General features: G+C 35.7%; 3 protein-coding genes across 3 annotated transcripts; all 3 read left to right on the forward strand.

Moving 5' to 3' along the window:
* The first annotated feature begins 1,373 nt into the window (after positions 1-1,373).
* On the forward strand, positions 1,374-7,399 carry LOC130710704 (ABC transporter B family member 11-like). Its single transcript, XM_057560053.1, has 13 exons — positions 1,374-1,541; positions 1,916-2,280; positions 2,474-2,528; positions 2,620-2,795; positions 2,913-3,134; positions 3,214-3,452; positions 3,541-4,066; positions 4,192-4,465; positions 4,581-5,464; positions 5,637-5,903; positions 6,000-6,263; positions 6,360-6,653; positions 6,795-7,399. The coding sequence occupies exons 2-13, from the start codon at positions 1,984-1,986 to the stop codon at positions 7,146-7,148; spliced, it is 3,852 nt and encodes a 1,283-aa protein (XP_057416036.1). The 5' UTR covers positions 1,374-1,541; positions 1,916-1,983; the 3' UTR covers positions 7,149-7,399.
* Positions 7,400-9,459: 2,060 nt separating this feature from the next.
* LOC130714932 (ABC transporter B family member 11-like) lies at positions 9,460-15,979 on the forward strand. Its single transcript, XM_057564913.1, has 13 exons — positions 9,460-9,650; positions 9,773-10,097; positions 10,432-10,486; positions 10,570-10,745; positions 10,967-11,188; positions 11,280-11,518; positions 11,717-12,242; positions 12,448-12,721; positions 12,820-13,664; positions 14,075-14,341; positions 14,453-14,716; positions 14,922-15,215; positions 15,363-15,979. Exons 2-13 carry the CDS (start codon positions 9,801-9,803, stop codon positions 15,714-15,716), a joined length of 3,813 nt encoding a protein of 1,270 aa, XP_057420896.1. The 5' UTR covers positions 9,460-9,650; positions 9,773-9,800; the 3' UTR covers positions 15,717-15,979.
* Positions 15,980-18,168: 2,189 nt separating this feature from the next.
* Positions 18,169-23,314, forward strand: LOC130713245 (uncharacterized). The gene is given in 11 exon segments (XM_057563030.1): positions 18,169-18,372; positions 18,578-18,871; positions 19,019-19,319; positions 19,322-19,449; positions 19,972-20,064; positions 22,010-22,045; positions 22,252-22,371; positions 22,374-22,520; positions 22,522-22,548; positions 22,697-22,900; positions 22,902-23,314. Coding segments are annotated over 11 exon segments (1,617 nt in total). The 5' UTR covers positions 18,169-18,255; the 3' UTR covers positions 23,052-23,314.
* The last annotated feature ends 1,220 nt before the right edge of the window (positions 23,315-24,534 follow it).

Consider the following 24,534-nt stretch of genomic DNA (forward strand, 5'->3'; position numbering starts at 1 on the left):
AATATGTCATACGAAAGTGTTTTGAATCATGTGAACCTTCTAACATACTTTTTTTTGATAGTCAAATGTTAGTTGTTAGAAATGTTAGTAAATTAATCACTCAACCGGGTTTGAACCCGGGACCCTTCACCCTCACCCAATCCAACCCTTATATTCCTAGCTCTTACCACTTGAGCTATCCTCCGGGGACAACCTTCTAACATACTAATAGCATCCAATCATCCTTAATTTCACCTTGAACTTAGAGGAAAAAGTTCCATTCGTCATTTAGTGTTCATTTGCTTAGCCGGTTTGAAAAGAAAAATGATTTTTTATACTTTTTTAATTAAGGGGAAAAATACACAAAGAAAAGGTGACACATAAATGGACAAATTTGGTTATTCTAAGAGGCTGTTAATGTACTAGTGTTATAGCAATGTAATGTTAGCTTACTTCGTCTTTTAATCATGAGTTCGGTCATAACAATGGAGTGTATGTGGCTGTAAGTCAGTTTGGATAATCTTTCATTCACATTTTATTTTTTAAGTGTGAAAATAAGGATATGGTAGATGATTTGATCGATAGAGACAAAAGAAATAAATAAAAAATGAAGCTGAAAAAGAGGTGAAGGTGTGTATGAACGATAACTAGTCCTCCCCTTTTTCACATTCCATTCCCGCACCTTTCTGCAGGAAAACACAGTGAATGAAGTTTGGTCCGAGACAAACAGAGAAGAATAGCATCATCGTCAAAACAACATCAACGTTGTTCACAATGCATGCTCAGCCTCTCGCATCAGTGTCTCAGCAGCATTACACGGCGATGTTCCTCCTAAGCGCGGTTGCGCCTCCTTACCAAGCGGTGGCTCAGGGAAGTGGCAACATAAACCTGCTCAGAAGCTTCAGTATACCATGGTAAATCAAGGACTTACCTTTTCTCCTTGAATATTCTATGTTATATAAAATAGCAGAAAAGTTAAGCTGGTACGGTTCATGATCTCATGAACTCTTTATGATACATGCTCAAATTTTCAAACACTAACATAAACAAATTAATTTGGAATAGACAGCAAAGAAAAATATAATACTAATTGGATTAGAATAATGTTAATGTATGAATCAAGAAATTTGCATATTCAACTTCCAATTTTATTTATCCAATAAAATTATTTGACCAATTCTGTATGATGTTGATGATGATGGAAAGACAAGTTTTTCTAGAGGGTCCTTGTTTTAAATTCAACATATATCAATAATTCAGAATTCACATCTGAAAAAGTGAATTATGAGTATAAATATTGAGTGCAATCAACTTAAGAACAAAGAAATGTGCAGATGATGCAAGTTGCAACTTCCAGATTTGACTAGTAGTGTATAATATTGAGTTATATACTTAAGTAAGAACTAGGCATATGCTCCATTGACTTACTAACCTCTTAAATTTGTCTGCAACTGGATTCCACTTTCCAGTTGAAATTTCGTGTTTTCCTTCATTCCTCTGTGCTTACTATGGCTAGTTTCCCATCTTCTGTGAGCTGTGAAGAGCCAATTTAGTTGCAAAAGGTTCATTAAATTTCTTTTAAAGCATAACTCCTCTACTAGCACTCTCTCTCTCTTGATTCTGATTTTCTTCATGGTTTCATATGGCTTTTGTTTTAGTTAACTTGTTGCCATTTTATAAGTTCCTCATCTTGTGCTGCAACTTTTTTTTTGGAGTATAGTATTAATACTTGTGCTCAACTAAGCTTGAACTTCTAAACCCTGCTGTAGAAGAAAATGACATGAAATGAAATGATCTTCTTTATCACACACTCAAGGCAAACAGAACAAACCAGCTGAACAAAACACAAAGATGAGATTCCCTGATAAAGTTAAAATCGGAAAGCACTATCTTGTTGTGTGTTACTGACTTTGAGCTTGAAATTCTTTTCCTGCAGCTTTTTTCCATTTAATTTCACTGGTAAAGAGGTTAGTAGGAAAAAGAAGTTTTCCTTGCTCCAAGAAAATGGTGGGGGATAACAGTTTGGATGGGGATATTGCGAGTCTTCAACTAGATGTAGATCATGATAACAAGCAAGATTCAGAGACTAGCAAGGCCAAAGATGAAACTATCAACTCTGTACCCTTACACAAGCTTTTCTCATTTGCGGATTCTTTGGATCATTTATTGATGTTTGTGGGGACTGTGGGTGCTATTGGCAGTGGAGTCACCATGCCCTTGATGATTTTTATACTTGGAGACATGATCGATGCATTTGGAGGATCTAAAAACACCAAAGAACTCGTTGATGATGTTTCCAAGGTAAATCTAACTAATCTCTTTACCACAATTCCATATTTGTGAAATTGGTCATGCTTTGGGGTTCTTCTGGTATACCATCAACATCCTTCATGGCACCTGTTTAATACAGCAATATTAGTTTGACATTGAAGTGAACTTTTAGAACTTGAAACTCAGAATTTCTCAACACTTCATAACGACTTGTTGTGTGTAGGTATCTCTGAAATTTGTATACTTGGCTGTTGGTGCATTTATTGAAGGACTTTTGCGTAAGTAAATCAGATTCTCTGCTAGTTCTTACAATCTAACTAATCAGTTTGGCTCATTATGACCCAAAGAAATGCTTGCTTTGCATATCAGAATTGTCTTGCTGGATGATTACTGGTGAGAGACAGGCTGCAAGAATTAGAGGCTTGTACCTTCAAAATATTCTGAGGCAAGATGTGAGCTTCTTTGATAAGGAAACTAATACTGGAGAGGTTGTTGGAAGGATGTCCGGTGATACAGTTCTTATTCAAGATGCCATGGGTGAGAAGGTATTAATCATTCACCATACAAGTCTTAAATAATCACCTTTTTATTTTCCCCTAACTAGCGAAAAAGGAAAAGAAGGAAAGTTCAAGGAAAATTTTGTTGTTTCCCTCTCATTTCAGGTCGGACAATTTATTCAGTTTGTGGCAACTTTCATTGGAGGGTTTATCATAGCATTCACTAAGGGGTGGCTTCTAACCGTTATCATGCTATCAATTATTCCACTTCTTATCTTGGCTGGTGCTACGTCAAGCATGGCTATTACAAAAGCATCATCCAAGGGACAAACAGCTTATTCTAAAGCAGCAAGTGTAGTGGAGCAAACCATAGGTTCTATCCGAACTGTACGCACACTGCCAAAAGAACTCGAATTTTTCTTTCTGTTATTGCAGATTATATAAATGACTGCATTTCCCAATCCAGGTTGCATCATTCACTGGGGAGAAGCACTCTATAGCAAAATATAATGAGTCCTTAAACATAGCTTACAAGACTGGCGTGCAAGAAGCGATAGCTTCTGGTTGGGGGTTTAGTATACTCTTTTTTCTCTTTATCGCCAGTTACGGTTTGGCTGTATGGGTTGGTGGGAAACTGGTAATAGATAAAGGATATACTGGAGGGACTGTTGTCACTGTAATTTTTTCTGTATTGATGGGCTCCACGTAAGTTATGTGTTCCTTTTTCATTCTTGATATGAGCTTATAATTTCTAAATTTAATTTCTTCCCCTTATTTCTATTTCCGATCCCAGCTCTCTTGGGCAGGCATCTCCAAGCTTGAGTGCTTTTGCTGCTGGAAAAGCTGCAGCTTATAAGCTCTTTGAGACAATTAATAGGAAACCAGAAATTGATGCTGATGATGCTACTGGTCTGCAGCCTGAAGACATTCGTGGGGATATAGAACTCAGGGAGGTTTGTTTTAGTTATCCTACAAGACCAGATGAACTGATATTCAATGGATTTTCTCTTTCAATACCAAGTGGTACTACTGCAGCTCTAGTAGGGCAAAGTGGGAGTGGAAAATCCACAGTTGTTAGCTTGTTAGAGAGATTCTATGATCCGCAGGCCGGTGAAGTTCTCATTGACCGTATCAACCTTAAAGAATTTAAGCTGAAATGGATCAGACAGAAGATAGGCCTAGTAAGCCAGGAGCCGGCTCTCTTTACTTGTAGTATTAAAGAGAATATTGCCTATGGCAAGGATGGTTCAACTGATGAAGAAATAAGAGCTGCAGCAGAACTTGCTAATGCTGCCAAATTTATAGATAAACTTCCTCAGGTAAACTCTCCAATTTTCATTTAAGTGTAGAAATAGCATGATGAGTAACCAAAAAAAAAAAGAAATAGCATGATTAAGTCGTGCTCAATAGTTTAAACTTATGCCATTATGAATTATTATTTTAGGGACTAGACACAATGGTTGGTGAGCATGGAATTCAGCTCTCTGGGGGTCAAAAGCAGAGAGTTGCAATAGCTAGAGCAATTCTGAAAGACCCTAGAATCCTACTTCTTGATGAAGCTACAAGTGCCCTTGATGCTGAATCTGAGAGAATTGTACAAGAGGCTTTGGACAGAATAATGATAAACCGAACAACTGTCATTGTAGCCCACCGCTTAAGCACTATAAAGAACGCGGATACCATTGCTGTTATTCATCAAGGAAGGATAGTTGAAAGAGGTAACATATTATATTCTGATAGAAATCTAATTTCTCCTTGGAAAAAAGTTATTGAAAGGTATGAAACCCAAATGTTTATATACCTTATTGCATTCTTATATTTTCAATTGATCAGGTTCACATGCTGAGCTCACCAAGGATCCTGATGGAGCCTATAGCCAGCTCATTAGACTGCAAGAAATAAAGGGATCAGAACAAAATGTTGCAAATGACACAGAAAAGCCAGAAAGTATAGTTCACTCTGGAAGAATATCAAGTCAAAGATCCCTTTCCATACGTTCTATAAGCCAGGAGTCATTTGGAGTTGGAAACAGCGGTCGTCTGTCATTGTCAGCATCATTTGGTGTGCCCACAAAAGTTGGCATCTCGGAACTTGCAGATGGAGGATCTCAAGCTCTTCCGTCATCAGTTTCTTCACCACCAGGAGTTCCTCTTTGCCGCCTGGCTTCTTTAAATAAGCCTGAGATTCCGGTCTTACTGCTAGGGACTATTGCTGCATTTATACAAGGAGTAACAATGCCTATTTTTGGGCTCTTGCTTTCCAAAATGATAACTATTTTCTATGAGCCACCTCATGAACTTCGTAAAGATTCAAAAGTTTGGGCACTGGTGTTTCTCGGGCTTGGTGTGGCATCATTAATAGCTGTTCCAAGTAAGTTCTACTTTTTTGGTGTTGCTGGTGGTAAGTTGATCAAAAGGATCCGAAAAATGTGTTTTGAGAAAGCTGTTCACATGGAAATAAGTTGGTTTGATGAAGCTGAGCATTCAAGCGGTGCAATTGGAGCAAGGCTCTCTACTGATGCAGCTTCTGTTCGAGGCTTGGTTGGGGATGCACTTGGTTTGCTGGTTGAAAATATTTCTGCTGCAATAGCGGGCTTGGTAATTGCTTTTCAAGCCAGCTGGCAACTTGCGCTTATAGTCCTTGCTCTGGCACCTCTATTAGGACTGAATGGATATGCGCACGCTAAGTTCTTGAAAGGATTCGCCGGTGATGCTAAGGTTTGTTATTGACTTTCATTAATAGAGCAATATTTTGAATGAATATGAAAATATCTGTGTTTTCAACTTGAGGGGAAGTGGAGTTACAAACCTGAACAAAAAATATAAGAACAAACTATATCTTTTTACTTAGCTATATGTCATGAATAATGATACTCGTTTTGCATGATAGAAATTGTACGAGGATGCGAGTCAAGTGGCAAATGATGCTGTAGGGAGTATAAGAACAGTTGCTTCTTTCTGTGCTGAGGAGAAGGTGATGGCATTATATCAGGAAAAATGTGAGGGGCCAATTCAGACAGGCATAAGGCGGGGGATATTAAGTGGAGTAGCTTATGGGGTATCTTTCTTCTTGCTATTTGCAGTTTACGCATGCAGCTTTTATGCTGGAGCCCGACTTGTAGAGGACGGCAAATCAACATTCTCCGATGTTTTCCGTGTAACCTACTCTCCTAACTTGTTAAACAATAGACCATGATTCCAGAAAGTTTCTATCATTTTTCTAAGATTGTTGGTTTTGTTTGTTGATGTTTAGGTCTTTTTTGCTCTCAGCATGGCAACTCTGGGAATCTCTCAATCTGGGTCCTTGGTCCCTGATTCAGCTAATGCAAAAAGTGCTGCTGCTTCTGTATTTGCGATCCTTGATCGGAAGTCACAAATAGACTCCAGTGATGAGTCTGGAATAACATTAGAAGAAGTCAAGGGAGAAATTGTTTTTAACCATGTCAGTTTCAAGTATCCTACCAGACCTGATGTACAAATATTCAGAGATCTTTGCTTGACCATTCACAGTGGCAAGGTAATTTTCTAATTTGCGCGTCTTATCCAGCATACTAGTCTATCTTGTACTTCCTAAAGGAAAAACTAAAATCTTGATTACATTGATAAAAATCAGACAGTTGCACTGGTGGGGGAAAGTGGAAGTGGAAAATCAACAGTGATCTCACTACTACAAAGATTTTATGACCTGGATTCAGGTAGCATTACACTGGATGGAAACGAAATCCAAACGCTGCAAGTGAAGTGGCTAAGGCAACAGATGGGCATGGTAAGCCAAGAGCCAGTGCTGTTTAATGAAACCATCAGAGCCAATATTGCATATGGAAAAGGAGGAAATGCAACAGAGGCAGAAATCATAGCTGCAGCAGAACTGGCAAATGCCCACAATTTCATTAGTAGTTTGCAGAAGGTGAATTAATTGCATTGTGTACTATCTACTCAATCTCTCATGATTCATGAACACCACTGCAACAAGTGTGAATCTTTAGACACTTATATATATGATATGAGCACTGTCTGAATTTTTGAGATGAATATATTATATATGCAGGGCTATGACACAATAGTAGGTGAGAGAGGAATTCAACTATCTGGGGGACAGAAGCAGCGGGTGGCAATTGCACGAGCTATAGTGAAGAATCCAAAGATATTATTACTAGATGAAGCCACAAGTGCACTTGATGCCGAGTCTGAAAAAGTGGTTCAGGATGCACTTGACCGTGTTATGGTGGAGCGAACCACAATAGTTGTGGCTCACAGGTTATCCACTATTAAGGGTGCAGATTTAATTGCAGTGGTTAAGAATGGGGTCATAGCAGAGAAAGGAAAGCATGAAACATTACTCCAAAAGGGTGGTCACTATGCTTCTTTAGTAGCATTGCACACAAGTGCTTCTTCAAATTAGACCCCTTTCAATGATTAGTTAAATTTAAATGCCACTCTCTGGCTTACTCTCTCAAGGTTTTAGTTACATGTAATAAGTAGTGGTTTTCTTGAAGATGTTAGCTGTAACTGGTAATCACCGGATTGGTGAGACAACAGAGACAATGCTAAAGTGGTTGGAATTGGAGAGATGATAGTAAAAGAAAAGAGTAAATGTGAGGAGACATGATGATTATAAAATATTTTAGTGTGAAAAATTTATATTTTAAAGTAGATTGTCATTTTCTAAAGTAGAAGAATGACTCAGAAATCTGATCACTTTTTTAAGGAGATGAATGCACATTTTCAAAGTTTTAAAGATAGATGACATGTGATGATGACCACACCATGCTTCGGACATTCGGTGTAGTAATTGCTACGAAATTTCTCAATTGTAGAAATTAAGAGGGCTGATCAATCATGAAGGGCAAGAGGTCAATGTTATGAATTTTCAAATATGGAATAATATGGACCATAACACCCTCTTTCCCAAGAATATGATCCGCCAACATGTAAGTGTGGCTTAAACCCTCTCCCATCATATTCATATATATAATTTTTTTTAGATAAATTTTAGAGTTTAGCTTTTTAATTTATATCCTCTTTAATTTGATTATTAATAGAATTTTACTAATTAATTATTACTAACATAACAAGCTTATTATTATTTTTATAGGTAAATGTTAGTAGTTAATTGTTAGTAAATTAGTTCATTCGTCGGAGTTTGAACCCTGACCCTTCGCATTGCAAATTCCTTCATTTCTCTTAGCTTATCAAGTGAACCACCCTTTCCCCCCACAACCTTATTACTTATTTTCTCTTTCTTGTTCTAGACGAGCTTCAGACATTCTCCGCAATAAAAATGAGAAAATGCAACATAACACTTTGTAAGAACACATTTAAACTCATTTATTTCGATTGATTTATTTTCTGAAAAGTATATGTATTTCTTAAAAGGTGAGAAAATGTATTAACTATTTAAAAAATAAATCAATAACAATTAAATGTACGTATTTAAAAGATTATGTTGCTAGCTCCTAGTCTACAATTTGGATATAACCAAATTTTCTTCACTTCATTCACATCAGGTGAGAAAATTAAGAACGCGGGGCCCACGTGAATTTTGTCCTCTTCCCCTATTTTCTACTATTTTTTCTTAGTTAGATAGGGTGGGGAAGTGAAGTGGCCCTTCCTCTATTTCCACACAGACAATCTTCTAGAAGTAAATGTTTTTGATTTTTTTGGTAAGCAATATGAATTATATTAAAACGAAGCACAAGGGGTACTTCAACCCAATACAAATAGAAAGAGGAGAGGAGAAAAAATTAAAGTAGTAACTATACATAACAGCAGCAAAGATTAAAGAAACATGCTTCATTAAAACCTTACCAGGAAAAACCCCTTGGGAAAATCCGGTGAAGGAAAAAGAGTACATGAATTTAGTAATCGATATGAAATCTCCAAGGAGGACTATAAAAAAAACACATAGGATAAAATATCAAAATTCCTGCCGTCCTGCCTTCAAGCCATTGTAGCATTCAACAGATGATGCCTTCAATCCCTTCACAAAGTACACGTGCAGCGCAACCAAATGCTGCAAAATTAAATGGAACCCGCTATCTCACATAAACGACATTCCTATTACAATCCAATTCTGCCAACAAAGGAAAACTCCAGAGCCATCACCAACATGAATCCAAACCACATGAATTGCCACATGGGAATAGATCAAAACTAAATGTGGGATCACAGTGAAGAAGCAGTCCTGTCCCACAACTTCCAACGAGAACTAATAGCCCAAGGGACCAACATATCATTATACCCCTGAAAAATTCTCTTCCTTTACCAATATAGCAACCAGAAATCCTACAAGTCAAACTATAGCTTCAGCCCCATCTAGGCCAACAATACTTACATATCTGTAAGACAGCAAATAGGCTCATTATGCCACTCAAATGTTCCATGTAAGAAGTTGCTACATTTAGCCCTCAACCATTCCCAAGATTTCATTCTGCTCAATTCAAAGACATCATCAGGAGTAAAACTACCTTCACGAATTGATGATATATGAAAGTGCTTTATTAACAGAATAAAACTTTCTTAATTAACCAAATAAATATTCTTTTGTCTTCTGAAAACTTTTTATTTTAGTAAAGTTATAATTTTACTACTACAGTTGACTACAAGTGAGTCAACCACAATTGAAAATTTAGTGCTGGGATGATGATGAAGTTATTCAAACACCACATAAATCAATTAGACGAATACTAGTAATATTGACTATGAATACGGTTGAGTGATTGACTCACGGGTCAAGAAATTTGTATGGATGCAATGCTAGTTCCACTTTCTACATAGAAATTATCTGACAAATGCTGCTGTATAGTACTGACTACATATATAAATCATTGAGAACTGAACAATTTCATTAACCTATTACATAAGTTGGAACAAAACTACTTTTGCATTTGGTAGTAGAAAGAAGGTTCATTTCTCTTTTTTCTCTCTGATATGCTTTTAATTTTACTTAACATGTTGCCATTTTATTGACTAGTTGATTCATGAAGCCATCTTCTTCTTCTTCACATTGGAATGCTTTTCTTGCAGCTGTTTGAGGAGTCTTGACTCCAAAGAAATGGCAGGGGATGGCAGTTTGAATAGAGAAACTGTGAGTCTTCAACCAGCTGTTGATCCTGATAGCAAGCAATCTTCAAAGAAGAGTGACACCAAAGATGAAATCACCAACACAGTGCCCTTGTACAAGCTCTTCTCATTTGCTGATCCTTTTGATCAATTATTGATGTTTCTGGGTACTTTTGGTGCTATTGGGAATGGAATCTCCATGCCCGTAATGACTTTGATATTTGGAAATATGATCAATGCATTTGGAAGCACCACAAACTCCAAAGAAGTTGTTGATGAAGTTTCCAAGGTAATTTCCTACTCTTCAGTAATCAATTTTTGTGAAATTTTAACCTCAAGAGGCAGGTTCTTCTGGTATAAAATGAATAGGCAAACCACTTAGTGCATGTTTGGAAATCATTCTACAATTGATTCTGAAGCCTAAAATGAATTCAGAGGAAAAACTTCTGTTAGTACTTAGTAGTAAGACTTCACACAAAATTGATTATGATGAAAGAGAAGCTGATTCAAACATATTATATTAGATTGAACCATGGCATTGACTACATCAATATTAGTTTGAACTGAATTTTTAGGACCTGAAATTCCTAGCTTAACACTTAATAAGGACTCATTGTGTTCAGGTGTCTCTGAAATTTGTATACTTAGGAGCCGGCACCTTCATTGCATCACTTTTGCGTAAGTATACAAGATTCTTGGTTTGTTCTTACTATCTAATCAATTGGTCTGGCTCATTAAGAACTCTGTTTGCTATGTACCAGAATCGACTTGCTGGATGATCAGTGGGGAGAGACAAGCTGCAAGAATTAGAGGCTTATACCTTCAAAATATTCTGAGACAAGATGTGAGCTTCTTTGATACAGAAACTAATACCGGAGAGGTTGTTGGAAGGATGTCAGGCGATACTGCTCTTATTCAAGAAGCCATAGGTGAGAAGGTATTACCTATCCACAAGTCCTAAATCACAACACTACAAGAAAAGCGCATGTTAAAATCTCAAAATTGTTGATAAAGCAATTTTACCAATGGCAAAAAAATCTGTCGGTATTGAGTCGTCGTAAGTCATTGGCTGGGGATAAAAAGTCGTCGGCAATTACTAGTGCTCTTGTAGTGTCACCATTTAAGATGATTTGGTGTAAATTTTTTTTTCCTTTTCAGGTTGGACAGTTCTTATCGCTAGTGGCAACTTTCATTGCGGGTTTTGTTGTAGCATTCACTAAGGGATGGCTTCTAACTCTTGTCATGCTATCAATTATTCCACTTATTGCCTTGTCAGGTGCTACAATGAGCAAGGTTATTTCAAAAGCATCATCCATTGGACAAGCAGCTTATTCTACAGCAGCAAATGTTGTAGAGCAGACATTAGGTTCTATACGAACTGTATGCACACTGGCAGAATGAACTCCTAGTCCTATATTTTTCATTTCTTCTGTTTCAGAATATATAAATCTCTTCCATTTTCTCAATGCAGGTGGCATCATTCACTGGTGAGAAGCAAGCTATAGCTAAATATAATCAATTCTTAACTAAAGCTTACAAGAGTTTAGTTCAAGAGGCACTAGCTTCTGGTGTGGGGTTTGGTGCAAACTATTTTGTGGGTATCTCCAGTTATGGATTGTCTGTATGGTTTGGTGGGAAGATGATAATAGAGAAAGGATATAACGGAGGAGAAGTCGTGACTGTAATTTTTTCTGTATTGATTGGATCCTCGTAAGTTGTTTGTTCCTTTTTTCTTTCTTGATATGAGCCCATAATATCTAAAATTATTTTATTCCCCTTATCCGAGGAATCTTAACTGATCCATATAGCCGATCTCACTTAGTGAGATAAGGCTCTTGTTGTATCCAACAAATCTTAAGACATGAACATGTTTTTTCTGGCTAACTATATTTCCATTTCCAATCTCAGGTCTCTAGGGCAGGCATCTCCAATATTGAGTGCTTTTGCTGCTGGACAAGCTGCAGCCTTTAAGATGTTTGAAACAATTAAAAGAAAGCCTGAAATTGATGCTTATGATGCTAACGGGAGGAAGCTTGATGACATTCATGGAGATATAGAACTCAGGGAGGTTTGTTTTAGTTATCCTACAAGACCAGATGAACTGATATTCAATGGATTTTCACTTTCGATACCAAGTGGTACTACTGCAGCTTTGGTAGGGCAAAGTGGGAGTGGGAAATCCACAGTAGTTAGTTTGATAGAGAGATTCTATGATCCACAGACCGGTGAAGTTCTTATAGATGGTGTCAATCTTAGAGAATTTCAACTGAAATGGATCAGACAGAAAATAGGCCTAGTCAGCCAGGAACCAGTTCTCTTTACTTGTAGCATTAAGGAAAATATTGCCTATGGAAAGGATGGTGCAACTGATGAAGAAATCAGAGCAGCAGCAGAACTTGCTAATGCTGCCAAATTCATTGATAAACTTCCTCAGGTGACCTCTAAAAATCTTAATTTAAATGTAGAGATTGCATTGTGAAATCTTTGCTTAAAAGTTCGAAATGTTATCTTCCTGAGTTCTGGATTAACTTTGTCAGCATGGTCTTATTGGACAAAAACAAGAAAAAACATATTTTATTCTCCTACTGAATCGTCTTTTTACCACAACAATATGAGACAATTATAAATTATGATCTTAGGGACTAGATACAATGGTTGGTGAACATGGAACTCAGCTATCTGGGGGTCAAAAGCAGAGAGTTGCAATAGCTAGAGCAATTCTGAAAGACCCAAGAATCCTACTTCTGGATGAAGCTACAAGTGCTCTTGATGCTGAATCGGAGAGAATTGTACAAGAAGCTTTGGACAGAATAATGATAAACCGAACAACTGTCATTGTAGCCCATCGTTTAAGCACTATAAGAAATGCTGATACCATTGCTGTTATTCATCAAGGAAAAATTGTTGAAAGAGGTAGACAAATGTTGTAACTTGTAATAGCAACCTAATTTCTCCAAAGGCATGAATTGTGTATATTCCTTATTGAATTCTTATGTTTTTCAATTGATCAGGTTCACATGCTGATCTCACCAAGGATCCTGATGGAGCCTACAGCCAGCTTATTAGACTGCAACAAATGAAGGGATCAGAACAGAATGTTGCAAATGATGCAGATAAGCCAAAAAGTATAGTGCTTGGTGGAAAACAATCAAGTCAAAGATCTTCTTCCTCAGCATCTATAAGCCAAAGATCATCTGGAGTTGGAAACAGTGGTCGTCACTCGTTCTCAGAACCTACAAGTGGAGGACCTAAAGCTCCTCCTTCAACAGTGTCTTCACCAAAAGTGCCTCTTTATCGCCTCGCTTATTTAAACAAGCCTGAAATTCCAGTCTTACTGCTAGGGACTATAACTGCAGTGGTGAATGGAGCATTATTACCTATTTTTGGTCTCTTACTTTCCAAAATGATAAGTATTTTCTATGAGCCAGCTGATGAACTTCGAAAAGATTCAAAAGTGTGGGCACTGGTGTTTGTTGCACTTGGTTTGGTGTCCTTCCTCATTATTCCATGTAGGTCCTACTTTTTTGGTGTTGCTGGCGGTAAGTTGATCAAAAGGGTCAGAAAAATGTGCTTTGAGAAAATAGTTCACATGGAAATAAGCTGGTTTGATGAAGCTGACCATTCAAGTGGAGCACTAGGAGCAAGGCTCTCTACTGATGCAGCTTCTGTTCGAGGTTTGGTTGGGGATGCACTTGGTTTGCTGGTTCAACACATTGCTACTGCAATAACTGGCTTGGTAATTGCTTTTGTAGCCTGCTGGCAACTTGCTCTTATAATCCTCGCTTTGGTGCCTCTGTTAGGATTAAATGGATATTTGCAACTGAAGTTCTTGCAAGGGTTCAGTGCAGATGCAAAGGTTTGTTCTTGACTACCATTAAACAACCAGCTAATATTGTGAATGAATGCTGTTTTCAACATGGGGTGAAGTAGAGTAATGAACTTAATAATAGGAAACAACAACAACAAAAGCTTTATTCACTAAGTGAGGTCGGTTATATTAATCACTTGATCCATATTCTTCCAGTTTTACGTCGGCAGCCGCAGACCTAACACTATCTTCCTCCTTTATCCGGGCTTAGAACTGGCTATTACCCAGTATAGGCAGAGTTAACCTTTAAAATATATCAATTTCTCTGAATTTTTTTTCACATCACACAAAGAAGAGATGAAAATTAATTGATGAGCATGAGCCAACATTATTGCAAGCTTGATGAGCATGAGCATTTTTCGATTTCACTATATATTATGATTCTTTTTTCCAAACAGAAATTGTATGAAGATGCGAGTCAAGTGGCAAATGATGCTGTTGGGAGTATAAGAACTGTTGCTTCTTTCTGTGCTGAAGAGAAGGTGATGAAATTATACCAGGAAAGATGTGAGGGACCAATTAAGACTGGCATAAGGCGAGGGATAATAAGTGGAATTAGTTTTGGGTTATCATTTTTGGTGTTGTATGCAGTTTATGCATGCAGTTTTTATGCTGGAGCTCGTCTTGTAGAGGATGGAAAATCAACATTCTCAGATGTTTTCCGAGTAAGTTACTCTATGTGTTTGTTCACCATTTCAGACATTGTACTAGTTTTCTAGTATTCACCATAAGGTTTCCAGTTTCTTCTAGCTTTGATTGTCTTTCTATATTTTCAGGTCTTTTTTGCTCTCAGCATGTCAGCTTTGGGAGTCTCTCAATATAGCTCCTTGGCTCCAGATTCTAATAATACAAAAGGTGCTGCTGCTTCAATATTTTCTATTCTTGATAGAAAGTCACAAATAGATGCTAGTGATGAATCTGGCATGACATTGGAAGAAGTCAATGGAGAAATTGTTTTAAACCATGTTAGTTTCAAGTATCCTACCAGACCTGATGTTCAAATATTCAAAGATCTTTGCTTGACCATTCACAGTGGCAAGGTAATTTTCTAATTTGTATTCTTTTCCTGGAGCCAATGTAAACATGGCCATATCTTTAATATGGATCAAGTAATCCACCATACAACCGACCTCACTTAGTGGGATAAGACTTTTGTTGTTTTTTGTATGTCTTTTCCTGTAGACTACTCTATATTGTTATTCATTAAGAAAGAACTAACTTCTTGATCATATTGATAAAAATCAGACTGTTGCACTGGTTGGAGAAAGTGGAAGTGGAAAATCAACAGTGATCTCACTACTACAAAGATTTTATGACCCGGACTCGGGAAACATTACACTGGATGGAAAAGAAATCCAAAGACTGCAAGTGAAATGGCTAAGACAGCAGATGGGCCTGGTAAGCCAAGAGCCAGTACTGTTTAATGAAACTATTAGAGCTAACATTGCATATGGAAAAGGAGGAGATGCAACAGAAGCAGAAATCATAGCTGCAGCAGAACTAGCAAATGCCCACAATTTCATTAGTGGTTTGCAGAAGGTAAATTGCAGTGTGCACTATCTACAAATTCTTGATTAAACACTAGTTTAACTAGTGTCCATCTTTAAACTTCTGAATTAGTTATTTAGACACCATATGATATGAATACAGGTCTAAATTCTTGAGATCATTGTACTATATATGCAGGGTTATGACACGATAGTCGGGGAGCGAGGAGTTCAATTATCTGGGGGACAGAAGCAGCGGGTGGCAATTGCGCGAGCTATTGTGAAGAATCCAAAGATATTATTACTAGATGAAGCCACCAGTGCACTTGATGCCGAGTCTGAAAAAGTGGTTCAGGATGCACTTGACCGTGTTATGGTAGACCGAACCACAATAGTAGTGGCTCATAGGTTATCTACTATTAAGGGTGCAGATTTAATTGCAGTGGTTAAGAATGGTGTTATAGCAGAGAAGGGAAAGCATGAAGCATTACTCCATCAGGGAGGTCAATATGCTTCCTTAGTAGCATTGCACACAAGTGCTTCTTCATCTTAGTACCACTTTCAGCTTGTTGGTACTTTTATCTAAGCAAAATCAGATGCACAGGATTTATGTCCTTAGTAATTTGGCAAGTTTAAATAGTAAATAGTAAATAGTAAATACCACTCTGAATGGCTTTATGTTTCACTTTTTCTCAAATGTTGTTACATATAATTCTCACTTGCAGTGACAGCTTCATAAATTATAAGTTGTGAGGCAACACATGTAAAATTATATAATTGAAAAATAATTTATTACTTTTTAAAATTTAATATATATATATATATATATATATATATATATATCCTAATTGTGAGCTGCAAGTTTTTATGCTTCAAAATCACTTCATAATCTTTTGTGAAATGTTTTTTGCTTTAGAGTTAAATATGTTTTCCGTTCTTATAAAAGTAACACATTTTGATTTTAGTCCATATAAAAATTTTCTGTATTTTTAATTTTAAAAAATACAAAATCATGCAGAATTCATTCCTCGTTAGGTATGAAAGAGTGATTAAAATAACGTAAAATTTTATATTTTATCGAGCCCAAAACTGAATAAATGTTTAATAGAAACTAAACAGAATTATAGATTTTATAGGATGCAATGGTAGCACTGAGCCCGGAAAAAGTGGTAGCCGGAAAATATGGTGGTGATGGAAGGGTGGAGTTTGAAGGTTTGATAGTTATGGAGGTATGAAGTTTGAGGAAGAAGAGATGAGACTTTTATTGTAATTTTAGATTTCACAAGGACTTAATGTATGAAACAATTTTCAATTTTCCAAGTCATATTACCTGCTATAGAAGGTAAAAACTCATGTGACGATCCATGCCACTGTAGACACCTCCAAAGTCCAAAGTACAAACACTTCACATATTTTCTTATCTCGCATATTACTTCCCTCTTTTATTTTCCTTTCTCACTCTACCGGACATTTTCCTTTTAATATTCTCAAGATGGATTTCGCAATTTAACAAAACTATCATAGCTATGTCTGCTAGATTACTACAACCATTTTGTGTTAGTTTTCTATGACACAAACCGTAACATATGTCATGTTGTGTCAATTATAGACTGAAGATTTTATGACCTCTCATATATTTTGGTGATTTATGTCCATTTTAATTTGAGAGACAAACAAGTTTTGCAACACCCTCCCCTTCTGTTCTAAGTCATTTATAGGTTGATGTCTCCTTTGGAAGAGTAGTATACATCTTTCTTTCCCTTTGGTTTTGTCTTTTTTTTATGTCTTTGGAAGAAAAGTATTCGAAATAAAGAAGAAGGAAAATTGTACAAAAGAAGAGTTAATTTTCCATGTAAAAGTAAGCATGGAGGAACAAACTAAAGAGGTTAACAATAAAAATGAGCTTGTTCTAGGAAAGTTCCAATGTGATGTGTCTTTGTTGGTTTATAATTTTTCAGGAGGCAGGGGACTATACATGCTTTGGGATAGCAAAGTAATTTCGAGGAAATTGATGATTTTGTATGAAGAGGAGTTCAAACAGGTCACGTTTCATGATTTCTAATTTTCTAGTTTCACACAATGGAATTAAAGCTAGTAAATGAAGAATAAAAAATTGAATCCCTTGGGGAAGAAGGTACTACTACTACTAGAGTGTTATTTTTGGAGATCAAGTAATGAATCGAATAGAATTTTAAAACATAGAAGAATAATCTTTGTTTCTTTTTGTATGCGCGTTGGGTGGCCATTCCACCGTGACTGCCAAGAATCCTATCCTCCCTGATTATACTAGTGGCTACTTTTAAAACCTGTCACATCCTATATTTTTTGTTTTTCATTTCATTTAATTATGGCCTTAGTTTAATCATTGTAAATAGCTTTTGAGATAATGATTTTGCTTAAACAGTCTCAGGTGACTGAGTGAACGAGTTATGAGCTTATCTTAATTGTTACTACTGACCAACACGACATTCACTTGATCGTGAATCATTTAAACCAATCAGGATGATGATGAGTTATGACTATTTGGTCTGGCCAGAACAGTGAATCATTTGGGTCAACCAGGACGATGGTGAGTTGTAGCCATTTGAGCTGGCTTGAACATGAACAACTTAATTTAAAACTTATTCTATATATTTGTAAATTAAATAAAATGGTAAATTCATTTTGAATTATTTATAAGTACAAACATTGGGAGTTATTATAAATGCAGATTTTTAGAGTTATTATCTAAAAAATATCTGAAATAAATGTTCTATCGTCTTTTGAAAACTTTTTCATAAAATAATGTTATGATTTGACTATGACAGTGATTTATGTGCTCCACAAGCAAATAGTACAATTGAATACTCAGCAGGATTAATGTTCATAAAGTCATCACCTCTTTGTTTATCTAATAATCATAGTTTCCAACACAACATAAAACATTAATGAAGACTAGTCAGCTAAAAAGAAAAAGAAATTAAAACCAAATAGTTTTGACTACTAACAGTTAACTTGCGGGTCAAGAATTTGCAGATACAAAAGGTGCTGCTGCTTCAATATTTTCTATTCTTGATAGAAAGTCACAAATAGATGCTAGTGATGAATCTGGCATGACATTGGAAGAAGTCAATGGAGAAATTGTTTTAAACCATGTTAGTTTCAAGTATCCTACCAGACCTGATGTTCAAATATTCAAAGATCTTTGCTTGACCATTCACAGTGGCAAGGTAATTTTCTAATTTGTATTCTTTTCCTGGAGCCAATGTAAACATGGCCATATCTTTAATATGGATCAAGTAATCCACCATACAACCGACCTCACTTAGTGGGATAAGACTTTTGTTGTTTTTTGTATGTCTTTTCCTGTAGACTACTCTATATTGTTATTCATTAAGAAAGAACTAACTTCTTGATCATATTGATAAAAATCAGACTGTTGCACTGGTTGGAGAAAGTGGAAGTGGAAAATCAACAGTGATCTCACTACTACAAAGATTTTATGACCCGGACTCGGGAAACATTACACTGGATGGAAAAGAAATCCAAAGACTGCAAGTGAAATGGCTAAGACAGCAGATGGGCCTGGTAAGCCAAGAGCCAGTACTGTTTAATGAAACTATTAGAGCTAACATTGCATATGGAAAAGGAGGAGATGCAACAGAAGCAGAAATCATAGCTGCAGCAGAACTAGCAAATGCCCACAATTTCATTAGTGGTTTGCAGAAGGTAAATTGCAGTGTGCACTATCTACAAATTCTTGATTAAACACTAGTTTAACTAGTGTCCATCTTTAAACTTCTGAATTAGTTATTTAGACACCATATGATATGAATACAGGTCTAAATTCTTGAGATCATTGTACTATATATGCAGGGTTATGACACGATAGTCGGGGAGCGAGGAGTTCAATTATCTGGGGGACAGAAGCAGCGGGTGGCAATTGCGCGAGCTATTGTGAAGAATCCAAAGATATTATTACTAGATGAAGCCACCAGTGCACTTGATGCCGAGTCTGAAAAAGTGGTTCAGGATGCACTTGACCGTGTTATGGTAGACCGAACCACAATAGTAGTGGCTCATAGGTTATCTACTATTAAGGGTGCAGATTTAATTGCAGTGGTTAAGAATGGTGTTATAGCAGAGAAGGGAAAGCATGAAGCATTACTCCATCAGGGAGGTCAATATGCTTCCTTAGTAGCATTGCACACAAGTGCTTCTTCATCTTAGTACCACTTTCAGCTTGTTGGTACTTTTATCTAAGCAAAATCAGATGCACAGGATTTATGTCCTTAGTAATTTGGCAAGTTTAAATAGTAAATAGTAAATAGTAAATACCACTCTGAATGGCTTTATGTTTCACTTTTTCTCAAATGTTGTTACATATAATTCTCACTTGCAGTGACAGCTTCATAAATTATAAGTTGTGAGGCAACACATGTAAAATTATATAATTGAAAAATAATTTATTACTTTTTAAAATTTAATATATATATATATATATATATATATATATATATATATATATATATATATCCTAATTGTGAGCTGCAAGTTTTTATGCTTCAAAATCACTTCATAATCTTTTGTGAAATGTTTTTTGCTTTAGAGTTAAATATGTTTTCCGTTCTTATAAAAGTAACACATTTTGATTTTAGTCCATATAAAAATTTTCTGTATTTTTAATTTTAAAAAATACAAAATCATGCAGAATTCATTCCTCGTTAGGTATGAAAGAGTGATTAAAATAACGTAAAATTTTATATTTTATCGAGCCCAAAACTGAATAAATGTTTAATAGAAACTAAACAGAATTATAGATTTTATAGGATGCAATGGTAGCACTGAGCCCGGAAAAAGTGGTAGCCGGAAAATATGGTGGTGATGGAAGGGTGGAGTTTGAAGGTTTGATAGTTATGGAGGTATGAAGTTTGAGGAAGAAGAGATGAGACTTTTATTGTAATTTTTAGATTTCACAAGGACTTAATGTATGAAACAATTTTCAATTTTCCAAGTCATATTACCTGCTATAGAAGGTAAAAACTCATGTGACGATCCATGCCACTGTAGACACCTCCAAAGTCCAAAGTACAAACACTTCACATATTTTCTTATCTCGCATATTACTTCCCTCTTTTTATTTTCCTTTCTCACTCTACCGGACATTTTTCCTTTTAATATTCTCAAGATGGATTTCGCAATTTAACAAAACTATCATAGCTATGTCTGCTAGATTACTACAACCATTTTGTGTTAGTTTTCTATGACACAAACCGTAACATATGTCATGTTGTGTCAATTATAGACTGAAGATTTTATGACCTCTCATATATTTTGGTGATTTATGTCCATTTTAATTTGAGAGACAAACAAGTTTTGCAACACCTCCCCTTCTGTTCTAAGTCATTTATAGGTTGATGTCTCCTTTGGAAGAGTAGTATACATCTTTCTTTCCCTTTGGTTTTGTCTTTTTTTTTATGTCTTTGGAAGAAAAGTATTCGAAATAAAGAAGAAGGAAAATTGTACAAAAGAAGAGTTAATTTTCCATGTAAAAGTAAGCATGGAGGAACAAACTAAAGAGGTTAACATAAAAATGAGCTTGTTCTAGGAAAGTTCCAATGTGATGTGTCTTTGTTGGTTTATAATTTTTCAGGAGGCAGGGGACTATACATGCTTTGGGATAGCAAAGTAATTTCGAGGAAATTGATGATTTTGTATGAAGAGGAGTTCAAACAGGTCACGTTTCATGATTTCTAATTTCTAGTTTCACACAATGGAATTAAAGCTAGTAAATGAAGAATAAAAAATTGAATCCCTTGGGGAAGAAGGTACTACTACTACTAGAGTGTTATTTTTGGAGATCAAGTAATGAATCGAATAGAATTTTTAAAACATAGAAGAATAATCTTTGTTTCTTTTTGTATGCGCGTTGGGTGGCCATTCCACCGTGATGCCAAGAATCCTATCCTCCCTGATTATACTAGTGGCTACTTTTTAAAACCTGTCACATCCTATATTTTTTGTTTTTCATTTCATTTAATTATGGCCTTAGTTTAATCATTGTAAATAGCTTTTGAGATAATGATTTTGCTTAAACAGTCTCAGGTGACTGAGTGAACGAGTTATGAGCTTATCTTAATTGTTACTACTGACCAACACGACATTCACTTGATCGTGAATCATTTAAACCAATCAGGATGATGATGAGTTATGACTATTTGGTCTGGCCAGAACAGTGAATCATTTGGGTCAACCAGGACGATGGTGAGTTGTAGCCATTTGAGCTGCTTGAACATGAACAACTTAATTTAAAACTTATTCTATATATTTGTAAATTAATAAAATGGTAAATTCATTTTGAATTATTTATAAGTACAAACATTGGGAGTTATTATAAATGCAGATTTTTAGAGTTATTATCTAAAAAATATCTGAAATAAATGTTCTATCGTCTTTTGAAAAACTTTTTCATAAAATAATGTTATGATTTGACTATGACAGTGATTTATGTGCTCCACAAGCAAATAGTACAATTGAATACTCAGCAGGATTAATGTTCATAAAGTCATCACCTCTTTGTTTATCTAATAATCATAGTTTCCAACACAACATAAAACATTAATGAAGACTAGTCAGCTAAAAAGAAAAAGAAATTAAAACCAAATAGTTTTGACTACTAACAGTTAACTTGCGGGTCAAGAATTTGCAGATACAAAAGGTGCTGCTGCTTCAATATTTTCTATTCTTGATAGAAAGTCACAAATAGATGCTAGTGATGAATCTGGCATGACATTGGAAGAAGTCAATGGAGAAATTGTTTTAAAACCATGTTAGTTTCAAGTATCCTACCAGACCTGATTTCAAATATTCAAAGATCTTTGCTTGACCATTCACAGTGGCAAGGTAATTTTCTAATTTGTATTCTTTTTCCTGGAGCCAATGTAAACATGGCCATATCTTTAATATGGATCAAGTAATCCACCATACAACCGACCTCACTTAGTGGGATAAGACTTTTGTTGTTTTTTGTATGTCTTTTCCTGTAGACTACTCTATATTGTTATTCATTAAGAAAGAACTAACTTCTTGATCATATTGATAAAAATCAGACTGTTGCACTGGTTGGAGAAAGTGGAAGTGGAAAATCAACAGTGATCTCACTACTACAAAGATTTTATGACCCGGACTCGGGAAACATTACACTGGATGGAAAAGAAATCCAAAGACTGGCCAAGTGAAATGGCTAAGACAGCAGATGGGCCTGGTAAGCCAAGAGCCAGTACTGTTTAATGAAACTATTAGAGCTAACATTGCATATGGAAAAGGAGGAGATGCAACAGAAGCAGAAATCATAGCTGCAGCAGAACTAGCAAATGCCCCACAATTTCATTAGTGGTTTGCAGAAGGTAAATTGCAGTGTGCACTATCTACAAATTCTTGATTAACACTAGTTTAACTAGTGTCCATCTTTAAACTTCTGAATTAGTTTATTTAGACACCATATGATATGAATACAGGTCTAAATTCTTGAGATCATTGTACTATATAATGCAGGGTTATGACACGATAGTCGGGGAGCGAGGAGTTCAATTATCTGGGGGACAGAAGCAGCGGGTGGCAATTGCGCGAGCTATTGTGAAGAATCCAAAGATATTATTACTAGATGAAGCCACCAGTGCACTTGATGCCGAGTCTGAAAAAGTGGTTCAGGATGCACTTGACCGTGTTATGGTAGACCGAACCACAATAGTAGTGGCTTCATAGGTTATCTACTATTAAGGGTGCAGATTTTAATTGCAGTGGTTAAGAATGGTGTTTAGCAGAGAAGGGAAAGCATGAAGCATTACTCCATCAGGGAGGTCAATATGCTTCCTTAGTAGCATTGCACACAAGTGCTTCTTCATCTTAGTACCACTTTCAGCTTGTTGGTACTTTTATCTAAGCAAAATCAGATGCACAGGATTTATGTCCTTAGTAATTTGGCAAGTTTAAATAGTAAATAGTAAATAGTAAATACCACTCTGAATGGCTTTATGTTTCACTTTTTCTCAAATGTTGTTACATATAATTCTCACTTGCAGTGACAGCTTCATAAATTATAAGTTGTGAGGCAACACATGTAAAATTATATAATTGAAAAATAATTTATTACTTTTTAAAATTTAATATATATATATATATATATATATAATATCCTAATTGTGAGCTGCAAGTTTTTATGCTTCAAAATCACTTCATAATCTTTTGTGAAATGTTTTTTGCTTTAGAGTTAAATATGTTTTCCGTTCTTATAAAAGTAACACATTTTGATTTTAGTCCATATAAAATTTTTCTGTATTTTTAATTTTAAAAATACAAAATCATGCAGAATTCATTCCTCGTTAGGTATGAAAGAGTGATTAAAATAACGTAAAATTTTATATTTTATCGAGCCCAAAACTGAATAAATGTTTAATAGAAACTAAACAGAATTATAGATTTTATAGGATGCAATGGTAGCACTGAGCCCGGAAAAAGTGGTAGCCGGAAAATATGGTGGTGATGGAAGGGTGGAGTTTGAAGGTTTGATAGTTATGGAGGTATGAAGTTTGAGGAAGAAGAGATGAGACTTTTATTGTAATTTTAGATTTCACAAGGACTTAATGTATGAAACAATTTTCAATTTTCCAAGTCATATTACCTGCTATAGAAGGTAAAAACTCATGTGACGATCCATGCCACTGTAGACACTCCAAAGTCCAAAGTACAAACACTTCACATATTTTCTTATCTCGCATATTACTTCCCTCTTTTATTTTCCTTTCTCACTCTACCGGACATTTTCCTTTTAATATTCTCAAGATGGATTTCGCAATTTAACAAACTATCATAGCTATGTCTGCTAGATTACTACAAACCATTTTGTGTTAGTTTTCTATGACACAAACCGTAACATATGTCATGTTGTGTCAATTATAGACTGAAGATTTTATGACCTCTCATATATTTTGGTGATTTATGTCCATTTTAATTTGAGAGACAAACAAGTTTTGCAACACCCTCCCCTTCTGTTCTAAGTCATTTATAGGTTGATGTCTCCTTTGGAAGAGTAGTATACATCTTTCTTTCCCTTTGGTTTTGTCTTTTTTTTTATGTCTTTGGAAGAAAAGTATTCGAAATAAAGAAGAAGGAAAATTGTACAAAAGAAGAGTTAATTTTCCATGTAAAAGTAAGCATGGGAACAAACTAAAGAGGTTAACAATAAAAATGAGCTTGTTCTAGGAAAGTTCAATGTGATGTGTCTTTGTTGGTTTATAATTTTTCAGGAGGCAGGGGACTATACATGCTTTGGGATAGCAAAGTAATTTCGAGGAAATTGATGATTTTGTATGAAGAGGAGTTCAAACAGGTCA

Source organism: Lotus japonicus, chromosome 4 (genome assembly GCF_012489685.1).
Source record: "Lotus japonicus ecotype B-129 chromosome 4, LjGifu_v1.2".
NCBI lineage: Eukaryota > Viridiplantae > Streptophyta > Magnoliopsida > Fabales > Fabaceae > Lotus > Lotus japonicus.